We start from the raw sequence: 15,899 nt of genomic DNA on the forward strand, positions 1-15,899 counted from the left end.
CCGCCGCCGCTCGCTCGCCGGCGCCGACCTGGTAGGAGGCACGGTTGGATTGGGGAGTGCTGTCTCGGCTAGAGGATGTGCACGATAGAGGAGATGTGAGAGGGGTTCACTTGCGTGGAGTTGGGGTTCTGTTCGAGGCTACTGGTTTTTTCAGGCGGGTCGGGTCGGGATTAGATGGTGGTTAGAGGGGGTTCGAGAATAGCTATTCTAGAACCCCTCTTAAGGGGGGTTCGAGAATAGTTGGGCTCTATATATATATATATATTGGTATTTAATTTCAAAAAATTTAGAATCCAAAAAATATGCTTTTTAAAAATCAGGAGCACTAGCGTTCACGTGTCAAACACACTTTTTGAAGATAGGCACGTTTTTTAAGATTTTTCTTTGAAAAAAATAAATTTATGTACATAAAAATAAATACTATAGAATTTGTATCATTAGAAAATGTTTTTAATATAAATCTGACAACATCAATTGTGTACTATATAATTGAGATAGTGTTGCTTACAAATTTCGGTCAAAGTTTATTTTAAAACGTGTGTATGTCTTATATTCATAGAAATGGAAATAGTATGGATCAAAGCTCGGCCACAATGACCGCCGTGTGCAACCATTGCTCCATGTTGGAATCTCCTAATGGGTTTTAGGGCCCATTGCAAGTAAATTTCTTTAAATTTAGCAAGGCAAGAGGTGGGACTAATTGTTTCTGTCTCACATTGCTAGTTGAGTAAGACTTGGATTTCCTTATATAAGATGGCCTTATACAGTTATACCATCCATTTAGAGCATCTCTAGTGGCTCCTCTATATGATCATCTAAATGTGTATAGATGACCATGAGCTGAAAAAACGCTTCCAGTGGCTCATCTAAATGGCCATCTAAATATAGAGGATCATCCATTTCCTCTACTCATCCTCCAAATTTGGAGGACGGAGCGAGGACCATCCAAAGCAAAATCCTTCCCCGCGCACACGTCCCCACACACCTCTGAGATCAAGAGGTCCACTTGACAGTGACTATATCAAAAATATAGATGGTCTAGATATAGACGTTCCACTGAAAAACTTAGAACATCTAAAAGGGAATCTTTATAGATGATCATCTATATGGAGATATAGAGGTCCTCATTTAGAGGAACCACTAGAGATGCTCTTAGTGTGGAAGAGGAGTGCCTCTCCCACTCGTCCTTCGTTGTGAACACTAGCGGTCACCAGAACCTAGATCGCATATGCCTCCTCACGCACCACAAACCACGGTTACTTCAAGTCCTATTGCATGGCCATTCGGGAGATCATGCCTCTAGAACCTATCTCTCTCCTAGTGCAAGGGCAGTGAGCCTCTTGTTATTTCGTCCATGGTCGATCGACCAACTCGTATGTGTTATGTTCCAGACTGCTATTTTCATTGATGATTTATGCACATCCAGTTGACATAGATGTGCTAGGTTTTTAGTTGCTTCTCTGTGGCGTGTCTAATATGTGTATGCTACTTAACTGTAGAAATTGCTCAACCATTTCTACATTTGTATTAAATTAATGCAAGAATTTGTAAATTTTAAAATTATCATCCAGAATAAAGAAGATGCCTAGATGCACCATGTTATCAATTACTAGTCAGAGCATCTCCACTTAAAACCACCACACGAGATCCGGTGTTTGCTCCTATAGGGGGTGCCAATGATTTTTTTGATTATAGGGGGAGTATGGACTCAGTCACTACCCCATTTATGGTATGGTAGGACGCGTGGCTTGTTTTTGTTGGGTCAGCGTTAGCCAGCGCCCCTGGTTTCCTCCCTATGGAATGGGGTTGGCCTGGGGTGCTGGATAAAGAAAATTTTACGCCGACACAAAAAATGTTTATAGGGGACATGGCTGGGCGTGTTTTCTCTCTCCGGTGCCTCCATTTTGGGTTTTTAATTTAGCCCTCTGGAGGGACGAGTGAAGATGCTCTTAATGTGGGAATTAGCATGCCAAAGTACACCAGCTACATATGGACATGGTCCAAACTCCAAACGACCCCATGAGCTGATGAGCACTACCTCGGTACACACACACAAGCAGGCATGCATACCACATGCCATTTTTTTCTTCGCCTTAATCATACTATATATAGTGGACATTTTATCCTATTCGCAAATTATTCAAAACTTAACAAACATTTGAACATAATTAGTAGGAGATTTCGGAGGGAGGTGTGAGGTGAAAATTTTCCTTGTATTAATGGAACTTGAACATTTTTTTTGCGAGAAATCCACCGATCTATTAATAATCATCAGCAGTATCACAAAATAACCCAAAAAGTATGAACATTATGAAGAAGATATGTATTTTTCTCTGTCCTTCACAAAGCGATCCACTAGAAGGTCTTGTTTGGAGTTAAGGCGTGTTTAAGTTTATGAGCGGGCGACATGTCATGATAACACGTGTATCAGGTGACTAGTAATTTTGTTGGTTCGTAGCAACATGCAACTATAGTACAAAATTGACACAAACTATTACATTGAAAGGTAGCCTAAATGAAGAAAAAAAAACTAAACAAAGGTCGGGGCAAAGCCCAATGGCCCATGAGGCATCACGAACTTAAACAAATTGCCAAGTTGGCATTGTCCCTGTCATCGTGCACATCCCACTTGCTATGAACCATTTTCAAATAAAAAGATGAAATACGCTTTGCAGCTGACGTTGGATCATATATATAATTAAGCAGCTGGTAATCGTGTCTCTGACTGGAACGTCACTTTGTGGAGAAGCACTATGTACGTAGCTTACATTTTGGGAAATGTAAGGTTAACAACCAATCGGGCAGCTAGCAGAGTGGCTAGGCATTGAATTATTTGCCTTTTTTTAGTTAGAGTCTAAGATGAGCATGTCATTATCTAGTTCTTTCTTTAAGAAAAAGAAGGTTAGCTGCAAAATTGATCTGATAAATGCGCTCTTATTAAATTATTTCGTTTAATTCAATTGATCAACGAACAATATATGTTAAGATACATATGTCATGTCTCAAGCGTTATCAGGAAGAACTTTGTACCCAGTGGTTTCATCTTCCTATCGCGACCAAGCTCCTGTGCCCCCCCTTCTATTGCCCTCCCACCACAGCAGATGGCCATCCACCGTCCCCTCATTCGCCTTCCTCTTCATTATTGTCCTTCTTTTTTCTTCCTTCTCCTCCGATTGAACACCTCCTATTATTTGTGTGTCGTGGCTAAAGGTCAACGCCCGAATATAAGTTCTCCTTAGGTGAAACACCAAATTCTTGAAGACTCGTTTATAACAAATGACTTGCATTCTTTGCCTTCTTTAGTGAGGATTAGCAGAGAGAAACATGTATATACTTTCATTTTATACAATAAGAAATCCTAGCTACAAATTGAACGGATAAATACGGTCATGTTTTCTTGAAAGAGAATTGATCAAAGGATAATGATAGGATCCACACAATATTGCACCCTTGGCTTATGTCACATGGACACCATCTACTCTCTCTTCCTTGATCAGACATGCTCTTGTTGTTGCATATCTTACGCTGTTGCAAATACTGGTGTTCTCGTTGCATCTTCTCTTTGACTCCTCATGCAGTCAATTTATCCTCCAACTCTCCCTCTCTCGTTAGGGCTAACATAAAGTTCTTTGTATTACCCACCGTTATTCGTCCATTGTTGCTACGTGGGTGCTCTGGGGAATCGCCACAAAAAGGAATACTCTAAACGTGTATCGCTACTCGCTATCGCCATTTTTTTCGAAATGGGGGGCATACCCCAGCCTCTACATTAATCGATGCACAGAGACTTCTCATTTATTTAAAAGTCTATAATTCCAAAGTTTACATCACGAACCAGTGAGGGTTGAGACATGTATCAACCATCCGAAAATGAGAAGCAACATATAGCTATCCATTTTGAAGCCTACTAGTATGGCGCCATCCAGTAGTCCGGAAATAGAAGTCGTGAGTAACAGTTAGCAGATGGTTGCATCCAATATCCATAGCATCCCCGGTCCTCCGGGAGAAGGTAGGCCCATTACTGAATCTAGTGCGAAGCTCTGCGAATAAGCTGCAATTTTTTTGTTCTCTTCTGTTTGTTAAAAATCAGATCATTTCTGAAGGTCTGAATAGACCAACACAAAGCCGAGACACCAATTTGTATCTTGGGTTTATCTTTCTTATTAACACCATTAAGCAATTACCAAATATATTAGTAATATTTGCGAAAAGTGGTATATTATAAGCAAAATAAATCATACGCCAGATAATTTGGGCAAATGGCAAGAAAGAAACAATCGCCATTATAGATGGTCGTCCCCGTCGTCGAATTCTTCTCCTTCACCGGTGCACGTTCACCTTCCTTCTCCAGTTCTTCATCCACTACGCACAAAAGGTGAACACACACGTAGACATATATAATATTTTCCCCATTGATCAGACATAGAGATTCTAGAGGACACATGTTCAGATCGAAAAAAGGAGTACGGAGTAGTATGAATTTTTCCTGAAGGAAATGCTATGAAGTAGGTACGGCCAGAACGTGCGTTTGAACGGCTAGGTAAACCCGTACGTCAAACACCCCATCCGACAGGCAATCTGGGCCGTTAAAAGCCCGCCACCGAACGACCACGGAAAAGTTCAACGCTCTCTCCCATCGTGGTCCCACGCAGCAGCCACCAACTCACTCCCTAACTCCATTTATAACTAAGAACCAGCTCGAGCTTCAGAGCCTTCGTCCCAGACACACAAGCACACCGACGAAAGAGCAGAGACAGAGCACAGCGGCCATGGCAACAACGCCGAGCTTCAAGGTGACCCGGATCTCGGAGGGCCCGGTGAAGCCGGTCGGGGAGACCCCCGACCACACGCTGCCGCTGGCGTGGGTGGACCGGTACCCGACCCACCGCGGCCTGGTGGAGTCGATGCACATCTTCCGCTCCGGCGCGGACGCGGCGCCCGGCGTGATCCGCCAGGCGCTGGGGAAAGCCCTGGCGTACTTCTACCCGCTTTCCGGGCGCATCGTGGAGCAGCCGGAGAAGGGGTGCCCGGCCATCCGGTGCACGGCGGACGGCGTGTACTTCGCGGAGGCGGAGGCGGAGTGCAGCCTGGAGGACGTCAAGTTCCTGGAGCGGCCGCTGCTGCTCCCCAAGGAGGACCTCGTCCCCTACCCCGCCGAGGACCGCTGGGGCGTCGAGCCGCACAACACCATCATGATGATGCAGGTAACTATGGATTCCCAAGTTTCCACCGAAGCAGCAGCTAGGCCGCCGTGGTCCGTAAGCTAATTAGTTAAGCTTCCAATGTTTTGCTGTTTGATGATTCGGTAGCTTGAGTAGAGCTAGATCTCTGCGTGTCCGAGGTAGATCTGGGGATCGCGCGAGCTTGCAGAGGCGAGAAGTCAAAACCTGGCTAGGCCAGGAGAGCAGATGGATGGCGTCGTCGTGGTAGCTAGTGGGAAGCTTCTCATTTTTTTCCCCTTGGTCACCCTTTTGTCGCGTCAGAGAGAGTAGAACCGAGTATACTACTGATACTGTTCGTAGTGGTTGGAAGTGTCGGTCGAGGAGGCTGGCACGTGGGTCCCGCGCAGTGTCACCCCGTCATCATCGTCAGCCTGCCTAAATGGGATTACGACATTTCAACGGGGCTGGACGTTGCCAACATTTCCGTCGAACTCTCGCGCTAGTCTCGAGTTGGCAACGGCATGCCTTCCATTTTGGTCCACCAGACATGGTTAGTTCAGACAGCCGGCGCGCCTTTGATGTCACGCCATCGGGTAGGTAGAGCGGTCCCGCCGCCGAGCGAGCGAGTGGCCGCCGGTGACGCGGGCGGCGCGCTGGTGCGTAGCTGGAGCCGATGGGGATCGCCTTGGCACGGCGCCGAATGCGCGCGGCCGGCGAGACAGGCTCGTGCAGATCTGTGTGAAACCACGGCGTTTCCGACGAGGAGGCGGCCGGACACGGACAGCCGTGGGGAGCCTCGTCGTAGGTGGTGCCACAGTACGTGTCACTGCACTTTGTTCCGTCGCAAAAGGCCACCATTGCTTGCGACGGTACGTGCCACCAAGTACAACTTTGCCTCAGCCTCTGGCTTGCTCACGCCTTGTCCGGTGGTCACGGATGGTTTGGTAGATGTGCACCCGCGCTGGCTGAACGCAGAAGGCCGGATTCCCATCATTCCGCGGCTGAAAGTGATCGCCAGTAACACCTGATCTACCCAACTTTGACTACTCCATGTTAGGCCTCGGTGGTGGCGATCTCACCTGTCATTAGTTTACTGTACATGTAGGCAGGGCATGGCCGATCTGGCTAAGCTCTCGTCTTCACTAGGATTAGTTTCAGGCTTGCAGCTTATGCGGTGACACAGATGTAGTACAATCTGGCTTACCAGAATATTAGCCCATTGTGCCTGTACGTGTTGTCCTTGCCAGGCAGATAGGTGTTGTATGTCTGTCTGAATGTTTGCCTTGCTTTTAAGCTAAGCTAAGGTTTTCGTAGCCTGCTTTTCTGCTTTTGCCCACCAATAGCTGGTCACTGGTCTCTGAGGTCGTTGATGTTCGTAGGTCTTTTTCAAGTACGTTTGGAAATTTAGAGTAGCTAGTGGGAGGGAGGCTTGCTGGAGTGGTACTTTATCATGATCAGAATGCATTCTCACTCGTTCTTCTTTGGTGTTTTGTGTGTGCATCCCTGTCGACCATGCGGTAGTATGATTGAGCAGAAACTGCCAATTCCCCCATGATTATCAATTCATGTTTTCGATGGGGACAGCCTGTGGGAACTATGGGAGCGTTTACGGGAGATTAGGACGAGCTAATACAGCCAATTCAACATGGAATGCGGATGAAATGAAATGCTAGTGGAAATGTAGATTCCAAATATTTCGTTTCGTGGCAACTTTTTCTTTACCACTTTCAACTTTGCCAACGCTTGGACTCAACAGATTCAGTGCTAAAACTTCAAACTCTCATGGTTTCAGATCACCAAATTCACCTGCGGCGGGTTCGTGATGGGCCTCCGGTTCAACCACGCGTCGGCGGACGGCATGGGCGCGGCGCAGTTCGTCAAGGCCGTGGGCGACATGGCGCGGGGCCTCCCTGAACCGGCCGTGTTGCCGGTGTGGGACAGGGAGAAGTTCCCGAACCCAAGCATCAAGCCAGGCCCGCTCCCGGAGCTCCCGGTGCTGGCGCTCGACTACATCGTGCTCGACTTCCCAACCGGCTACATCGACGGGCTCAAGAAGCAGTACAAGGCGCACAGCGGCCAATTCTGCTCCGGGTTCGACGTGCTGACAGCGAAGCTGTGGCAGTGCCGCACCCGGGCGCTCAACCTGGAGCCGGAGGCCACGGTGAAGCTCTGCTTCTTCGCCAGCGTGCGCCACCTGCTGAAGCTCGACGCCGGCTACTACGGCAACTCCATCTTCCCCGTGAAGATGTCGGGCACCAGCAAGCAGGTGCTGGAGTCGTCGGTGATGGAGGTGATCGACATGATCCGGGAGGCCAAGCAGCGGATGGCCGTGGAGTTCTTCCAGTTCGCCAAGGAGGAGACGCAGCAGGACCCCTTCCAGATGACCTTCAACTACGAGTCCGTCTACGTCTCCGACTGGAGCAAGCTCGGCTTCTCTGACGTCGACTACGGCTTCGGACCGCCCATGTTCGCCGGCCCGCTCGTCAACAACGACTTCATCGCCTCTGTCGTCATCCTCAAGGCGCCGCTGCCGCTCGACGGCACCAGGATCCTCGCAAGCTGCGTCACCAAGGACCACTCTGACGAGTTCACCCGCGGCATGAAGGAGGACCTGCCCTGATCGAGCTCTCTTCTTTTGCTGGCCACGCGTCATCCATGGCGAGACAGAGCTGCTGATACAGTTGTTTGATTGATACTGTCGCTGTTGTTGTATTTCTACCTGCTCTAATGTACTGTAGTGCTTCTGCCGGTTGTATTTATTTGTTCCTACATCTTCCTCAGTACTTACATTACTTGTTTTACTAGAATATAGACAGCCGATTCAATGCACTTCACCATTTGATACAAGACAATAAAATTGTTGTATACATGCACCGTTCATGCATTGAGCCGGGTGTTGGTAATGAATACCTCCGTTTTCTTTAAGAGCTCTCTGTCTCGTTATGTGCTGGGTCTTGGCATGTACAGTATCATCAACATTCTTAGATCAAACTTGGCCAATATTAATAGAACTTTGATTACTATGAACATTTTAACTCTACTAATTAAGCATTCTTTCTATAGTGATTTGATCTTGAACGCATAACAAATCATACAAACATGAAACATGTTCATAGTCAAGAGGGCTAACATAATTAACAATATAATTAACCAAATATAAACTTCTTATCCATGCACTGGGTTGCAAAAGTGTAATTATCCTAAATTCGCACAGATCAGTGCGGCTGGTATTTTTCCGGATTAAGCGTGTGTCATGAACTGACCTTGATTATGCACTAAATCAGAACAAATGGCACCAATAGATTTGGATCCATCACAAAAAGAATGAAAATTGCACTTGAGTCTATCCTGGTGAAATATCAAATTCGGGGATCACGCTGTTGTGGTGAAGTTTCCCGTGTTTCCTTCAAACAAAAGTCTATGCTCACCGACATGTGTATGAAATGAAGTTAGAGCTTGTGGTGGATGTTAGCCTTGGTGGTCGACATTGTATTGGTGTGCTGGAGCGCCAAGATCGTACGTACTTGCCATGAACCATTGGAACAGGTTCACGGGACGTAGATTGGCACTTCTTCAGATCAACGCACAATAATGGATAAACCTTTTCAAAACGATAATTCGAGATGTGAATCGTGAAATGAGCTAATTTTGGAGGATGAATCTGGTACCACAAAGTTGTAGTAACAAATTACCTAAATTCCAAATTGTACAAAGTGACTGGTGTAAGTCGTAGCAGGCCCATGCCGCCCAACGCTACATGTCCTACGTATTCGTTGGTCAGTGTGTTGATCAAGGCCATGTGCCTTTTTTCCTAAAGATAAATAGACCCTAGTCATGTTCGTCGAAAAAAAATCATAGCTCAAATAGGAGCACAACTAACATCGATTGAAAATATGGAACCATGACATGGCATCTCACATGTTCTTATTGATCTAAGAACATAGTGTCACTCAATGGGGGATGACTCATGGGCTATCCCCATTGGTCTATTGGAGTAAATAAGAGGTTAATTATATGCTAAATAGGATTACATGTGTCGTACAATTAGTTCACAACCTATATTCCTCTCTTGACCATCTGGCAGAGTATTCTTTTTTTGGTGATGCGCTTCTGTCATTGTTTATGCATGAATTTAATCCACGTCCTTATCTTTGAGTTGTGCTGACATATATTCTAAGAGCATCTCTAGCAGAACCTGTAAAAGTGTAAACCGAAAAACTTGAGTTCGATCTTTCGAAAACGTATTTACGGGTCGTAAAACGCTAGCGCAGAATAGAGCCTGTAAACTGAAACTGAAAAACAGAATATTCGAAAAATCATCATCTTCTTCACAGGAACTGTCCGCGCCGCTGCCTAGATCTTCCCATACGGGCCGCCGCCCGCGCCCCTGACTGCAGCCGCGAGCTTTGGGGTCAGGCAAGGATGATCACGCACACGGAAGAGTCGAGCGCGGGAGGAGCCAATGGGACGCAGACCCGGACGACGCGTCCGGACGTGGCCGTGGTTGGTGCTGCCGCTTGGCCTAGTGCTCTACAGCTCTAGAGTGATGCTGCTGCGCGTTGTTGCTGCTTGGCTGCACGGATGCCGCTGCTAGCTGCTATTGCTTTGCCACGCCCATGCCGCTGATAGCTGATGTTGCTTGGCTGCGCGCATGCCACCGCGCTGCGCGCCTGCCTGCCACCACCAGGGCCGGGCCGACAAAATCCGGGGCCCTGTGCGAATTATTAAAATGGGCCCTATCGTATTAGTTTAAATAATAAAAATAATAAAAAATATATATATATCTTAGATGGACGTTGGAACTAAGAAACTGTCCGCACCTCTAGATTTTTAACTTATGGTAAAATCGTTTTAAAAATTATTCTAAAAGGAAACATATATATAGTTTACACCAACAATATGATTGAAATAAATACATCTAACTGTTTTGATACATTTGAACTATTTAGCTTTTCAAAATAAGGAAATACATTCAAAATCTTAAAAGCTTGTAGGATGTAAAGCTATTCCAGCCAACAAGCACGTGTACATAGATAAACGTATTATGAGAACTATCATGTGAGATGAACACTATAACAAACTTACCTCGCAATTTATAAATAAAAACCATATTGATTAATCATTTAATTCAATCTGAGAATTCATGGTATCTCGGTGTATTTTTATCACATTTTTAAGACATAAAACATATTGTATTTTATATGTCTAGAAAACCTTCATAGTCCCTTGTCTGAGTTGTATTCAATGCTATGCATAACTAAATCAACTATATTTTGCCTCACAAGCATCAGCCAGAGTAGTAAATAAAGTACAAAAAGTAGAGTGAATTAGCGGACAGTAAGAATCGATCCTGCAACCTGAGACATATCAACAAGCAAGGCTCGCGGCCAGTTCCAACTGAGCTAAAACTATTTATGTAATATATTCTGAAGTATTACCTATATAATGAAAAATCGGAAAATATGGGCCCCTAAAAATTTGGGGCCCTGTGCGACCGCACAGGCCGCACTCCTGTGGGCCCGGGCCTGGCTACCACGTGTCGTGCCATGGCCTGCCGTGCCCGCACGCCCCGCCTGCAGCCACGAGCTTGGTCGGTGGTGTACAATTTTAGCAAAGCATCCAGAAATCAGTGGCTGAAGGCGGTTGTACGGATAGCGGCGTTGGAGGACCGGTGAGAAATCCGTTTAGTTTTGGGAACCGCCCTTCGGTCTGTATTAATAGGGTTCGAGTGTGAAATTTTTCGGCCCCTGAAAAAGTTTTTCGGGCTGGACGCGAGTTCAGACTCTGTTCTGCGTCACTTTCGACCCGAACTCATAAATCGGCCTGAAAAATACAATTCCGATATGATTTACGGGCTCTGTTAGAGATGCTCTAACCTGATCCTCGATTAGGACAATAAATCCGCATACTATGGCAGTAGTAAAAACATCATGTAGCAGCGATAGTAGTACTACACTTCCGCGTATTAATATCAACTTATTTCACTTCCTTATAAACTCACTACCCTAATGTGTGTATGTTTTGACTTTAATACATTTGCATAATCTTAAATATTTTAATCATACATAGCAGGTCCAACCATGCATGTATCTAACATTTCTCGGTCGTATATTGCTGCCGTCCGTCATTGAAATGTTAATCACAACCGTATTCTGCCAGAAATTTCAAACTTAGTTCAAAGATGCAATGAAAAAATCTCTAATCATATAATGTTTGTCGGTAGACCTAAATAAAATAAAGAAAAACTATAATACACAACATCTTATGTTAATGTGAACATCTTTTATGTACCATGGCATCTATACATTATAATATGCCCTCGTCCACTTTTGTATGCTAAAAATATTAGGATTATAGAATTTTTTGGGTAGAATTATCTTAATATATATCTGATACACGACATCTCCAGGGTGTACTATTGTTTATTTAACAACCAATTCCACATGATACACACAAATCTTGTATCCAACACACTCCACCAAAGTTTATCACACAAATTACTTGATCAGACCTAGGTTTGGCACAATCGATCGCACAACTAGAAAATATTTGCATATAACTAGATATACACATTGTTGGTAGCTCCGTTGTATTGGCATGTAGTGCCCTCACCTAAGAGGGTGTTGATCTTTGTGCTTATCTGTGCTTATCTGTGCTAGTCCATAAATCAAATAGCTAGCACACACAGTTGATCCAGTAGGGTGTCCATCTCTGTGCTTATCGCCTAGTAGGGTGCCGATCTATGTGCTTACTGCATGATCCAGAAAGTATAAACTAGAAATTATAATTTGCATAGCACAAGGCTAGCATAATATGAGAGATTACACGAACAATAATAGATAACATGGAGTCCTTCATCTTGATGTGTCACATGCGAGCATGTCGTGTTGGAGATAATGCTCTAGAGACAAATAATAATAGATATTTATTATATGTCAAATGATCATAATTAGTTTCGTGACATGCTATAACTGTATTATGAGGAAAACACTAATATGTGGTATTTTGAACAACCAAATGTCCCTAGTAAGCACACAAGTGCATGACTGGTTCATTCTGGTCAATAGTTGGTCGAGGTTTTCCTGATCATGGATACACACGGCATTGGCAATGACACCATCTCCTGAGGTTGCCTTAGTTGTTTTAACCATCACACCGTGAAAGTGTGATCATAAAGGTGCAACTAGGTATACTGACGGAATGGTTGAGGCCTATGTCGTCAAGAGCGGGATTTTTTCAGTCCACGTGACGGGAAGATACTTTATAAGGGCCCACTCATTGAGATTATATCCATGAAAGTTGTGCATCTAATGACTAGGTCATGGGGATGTAATCACATGCGAACGAGTGAAATAGCCATGTCGGTAACAAGATCGAACTAGGTATTGAGATACCGATGAGCATGTCTCGGACAAGCTGCGGGGACTCAGCATACCACTGCATGGTGTACTACACATGTCGTTGACATAACACAAGTGAAACACCGTTTCACTCATATTACATCCCTCAGAGTGGTACAACAGAAACATATGCGAGTCCAAGGCATGTCTATAGAAGGATACTCGAACTGTTTACAGAAGATCAACACAACCTCCTAGTTTACAGTGAGGTAAAACTTCAAATAAAGCTCCAGAAAAACGGCTCGTAGTATAACTAATTGCTTAACTCTAGCTCTAGAGCTACTTGGCTTGCTATAGAACTCTAGATATTTAGGTGCTAGGATTAGGGAAATGGTTCGCTTCTATTAGTAGTCTAGGTTTTCCATTTTAGTGGATGCAGAAGCTGACTCCATTGACTTCTTTGATTAGGGTTCTTCATCTTGTTGCAGTTGACTCCTTTGTCTTCGAGTTCCACGGTAGTTTCTCCTTCGGTGACTTTGATCTAAGAAGGGGGTTCAAATGGGAGGGAATGAGTACGAGCGTACTCAGCAAGTTCATAATAGGAAATAGGTGTATCATGCACTAGCTACAGCCATAGACCAAAAAGTCATAGGCGAATGCAAGTTTTCGTAAACATTTCTTCAAAAGGTTTATTTTATTCTGAAAACTATGCCCGTCAGTCTTCACAGGTTGAACAGAACTTCACGGAGTTCCTTTCCTGCCGCGTTCGTAGTTCCCTTCCCGGAACAGGGAGTGGCAACCACAATTTGATACCCTCTGCAGAGGTGCGTTACTTTTCCCGTAAGAGAACTTATCCTTGATACCTATCTGAGATGCATGCTCGTCCACACTTCCTTGGTGTGGGGCTAGGTGTAAGATCCAAGCCAATCACTGCCTTCTCCGTGACCTTGCATACCCACCCTTTTGTCCATCCGTACATCCCCGGTAGACATCTCCCAATCATACGGCTTTACCCCCGATGTACTATGGACAATCCCTCATAGACGGTAGAACCTCTCATCCACACGGATGTGGATTTTAAAGGATTTCCCAACCTACTGCAGTGTTATCCCAACACCTAGCCAGGCTCTATCAAGTCCGTTGATATGAAAGAGGGAAAGATACAACTGACTTCTTAGAGCCATTATAGATCTTATGGTTAACGCGATATGTACGGCGCTAGAATCACTAGACGACATTGGTTATTAGTCCTAGATGAGTAGTACCCTTGCAATGGAACCTCCACCAATCAACACATATCATGGTTCCATTGCCCACCACATAGTCATATTCATAATTGTAAATAATATTTTTCTTTTCAATGCAAGAGTGATAAGTATAGTACTTTGCATATAGTTTGATAAAAATAATCAAATGAAATGAGCAAGCGATGAACTTGCCTTTCTTGACTGCAAGGTTATGCAGACAAAAGCTTCGATATGTGATAACTCGAAATTCTAAAATACCATCATTGTCCGGTAAGGACAATGCTTAAAGAACTGGCAAAGATGCTATAATGCATAGTATGAAATGCAATTGTCCCGAGCGTAGCCTAACCCCAATGATTTAGGATTGGGTGAGTTGTAAAGATTTCTTTAGGGTGTGTTGCACTTTTAGAATGGTTCTCAAACAAGGTTCTTATTAGTGTTTGGTGATATGAATAGCATAAGCAAGTGATATAATGCATCATGATAAGCATACACACAAAGGATTAGTGGGTGCATAACAAGACAAGAGTAGTTGTCAGTTTTAAGTTCTACAAGACATGGTTGATGATTACTTGTATTATACTTCAAAAGAATAACTTTTGAAGAACAGGTTGATTAAGAAATAATAAGTATTTCAAATAAGAACTATGGTTTCTATGGTTTGATTGACATTTGCACTTCAAAAGAATAACTTTTGAAGAACATGATTCATAAAGAATAAGAATTACTACGAGTAGGAGCTAAGTGCTTCTAGGGTTTACTATTGGATTCACTATTAGGTTTATTTAATTCACGAATAGGGACTGGTTGGTTCTTAAGTTGAATGGGTCCATATGCAGCAAGTGTTGACATGTTTAATATTATGGTTGATTGTAGGTGATCATATCAAATGATGGTTATCAAGGTGATGCTATGAGTTAGGGTTTACTATAACTTCTCATTTGCTTCATTAAGTAATTAATAATGTGTTCCTAAGCTAGTTGTTTTATTATTTCCTAAATAGGGTTTAGTTGAATAGGAGCATGTAATGTGAATTACTACACAAGATTGGTATAATGGTTGATTCCAATGGTGTGATACTAAGAATGGTGATCAATGGTGTTAATAAGTGATTAACAAGTTAGGGTTTGCCCCTAAGTGGCACTAGTGGATCATATAAGATTTATTCAAGAATAAACACATGGAATGATGACTTCATGTGAATTGGTCTTGTTTTATTTTAGTAGATCATGAACATGCATTAATTTCTTACTTATTAAGGTTCTATAGGTAAAGGTGAATTTCATATGATCACATGGGATAAACAACTAGGGTATTAGGATGGGAACTAATTTAGGGTGATCACATAAAATAATGGGATCAAGGTCTTTACTTATATTAGAACTAGGGTTTCTAAATTATGATACAACTCTTAGAATAATTATTGACAATGGAGGTGTGGTCACTAATTACTTTGAAACAAAATTAATAATGGTATTAGTATTTTATTAATTTTAAAATATTTACTAATTAAGATAAATACTATTTAGGGTTTAATTAGAAACTAGGGTTTTATAGTTATTGTTAGGTTTTTAAATAATAACTTATGAACTAATTTTTTTTAATTAAACAATCTTTGAGCTACCAAAATAATATTAGCTTTTAGTATTTTCTTGCTTTATTATTATTTAAAGAAAATGGTAAATGGTAATTTGCACTTTAGGATTTTTAAAATACTATTAATATTTTATTTAAATGAAATATGATAAATAAATTCAATCTTAACATTTTATTTACTTACTGATTAGTTTTTTTTGAAACTTAAATCATTATTGAATTCAAATTGTATTTAAAACAAATGAAAAGTCAGATTTAATAAAGGTTAAAATAAGTGAATTTTTATTTTGACAAACATTTTTATATTATATTTTTATTGAGTAGGGTTTTTTTGTGAGCATTTTGATATATTATTTATATTTTTCTAAGCAAAAATTAATTTTATTTATTTCTACAAAGTTTCAGTTATTTACTGGTTTTTAAATTAAATCTAAAATACTAAACGCACCGATTCAGATCTAGCTACAGACACTGACTAGTGGGACCTAGGTACACATCGACAGCCACGCAAGCACGACTCAGTCAAAGTTGACTCAGGCCTTTGACCTCACCGG

At 42.9% G+C, this 15,899-nt stretch overlaps 1 protein-coding gene across 1 annotated transcript; it reads left to right on the plus strand.

The window, feature by feature from the left end:
* The first annotated feature begins 4,691 nt into the window (after window positions 1-4,691).
* Window positions 4,692-8,087, plus strand: LOC127341563 (acyl transferase 9). The gene is made up of 2 exons (XM_051367432.2): window positions 4,692-5,204; window positions 6,955-8,087. Exons 1-2 carry the CDS (start codon window positions 4,770-4,772, stop codon window positions 7,780-7,782), a joined length of 1,263 nt encoding a protein of 420 aa, XP_051223392.1. The 5' UTR covers window positions 4,692-4,769; the 3' UTR covers window positions 7,783-8,087.
* The last annotated feature ends 7,812 nt before the right edge of the window (window positions 8,088-15,899 follow it).

The sequence above is a fragment of the Lolium perenne genome, chromosome 3 (assembly GCF_019359855.2).
Source record: "Lolium perenne isolate Kyuss_39 chromosome 3, Kyuss_2.0, whole genome shotgun sequence".
NCBI classification, from domain to species: Eukaryota; Viridiplantae; Streptophyta; class Magnoliopsida; order Poales; family Poaceae; genus Lolium; species Lolium perenne.

What these genes read in the sequence shown, in the direction of transcription:
- LOC127341563 (XM_051367432.2), top strand. Translation starts at nt 4,770, where the DNA reads ATGGCAACAACGCCGAGCTTCAAGGTGACCCGGATCTCGGAGGGCCCG. An exon ending in ACACCATCATGATGATGCAG is followed by an intron (nt 5,205 to 6,954) that starts GTAACTATGGAT and finishes TCATGGTTTCAG; the next exon opens with ATCACCAAATTCACCTGCGG.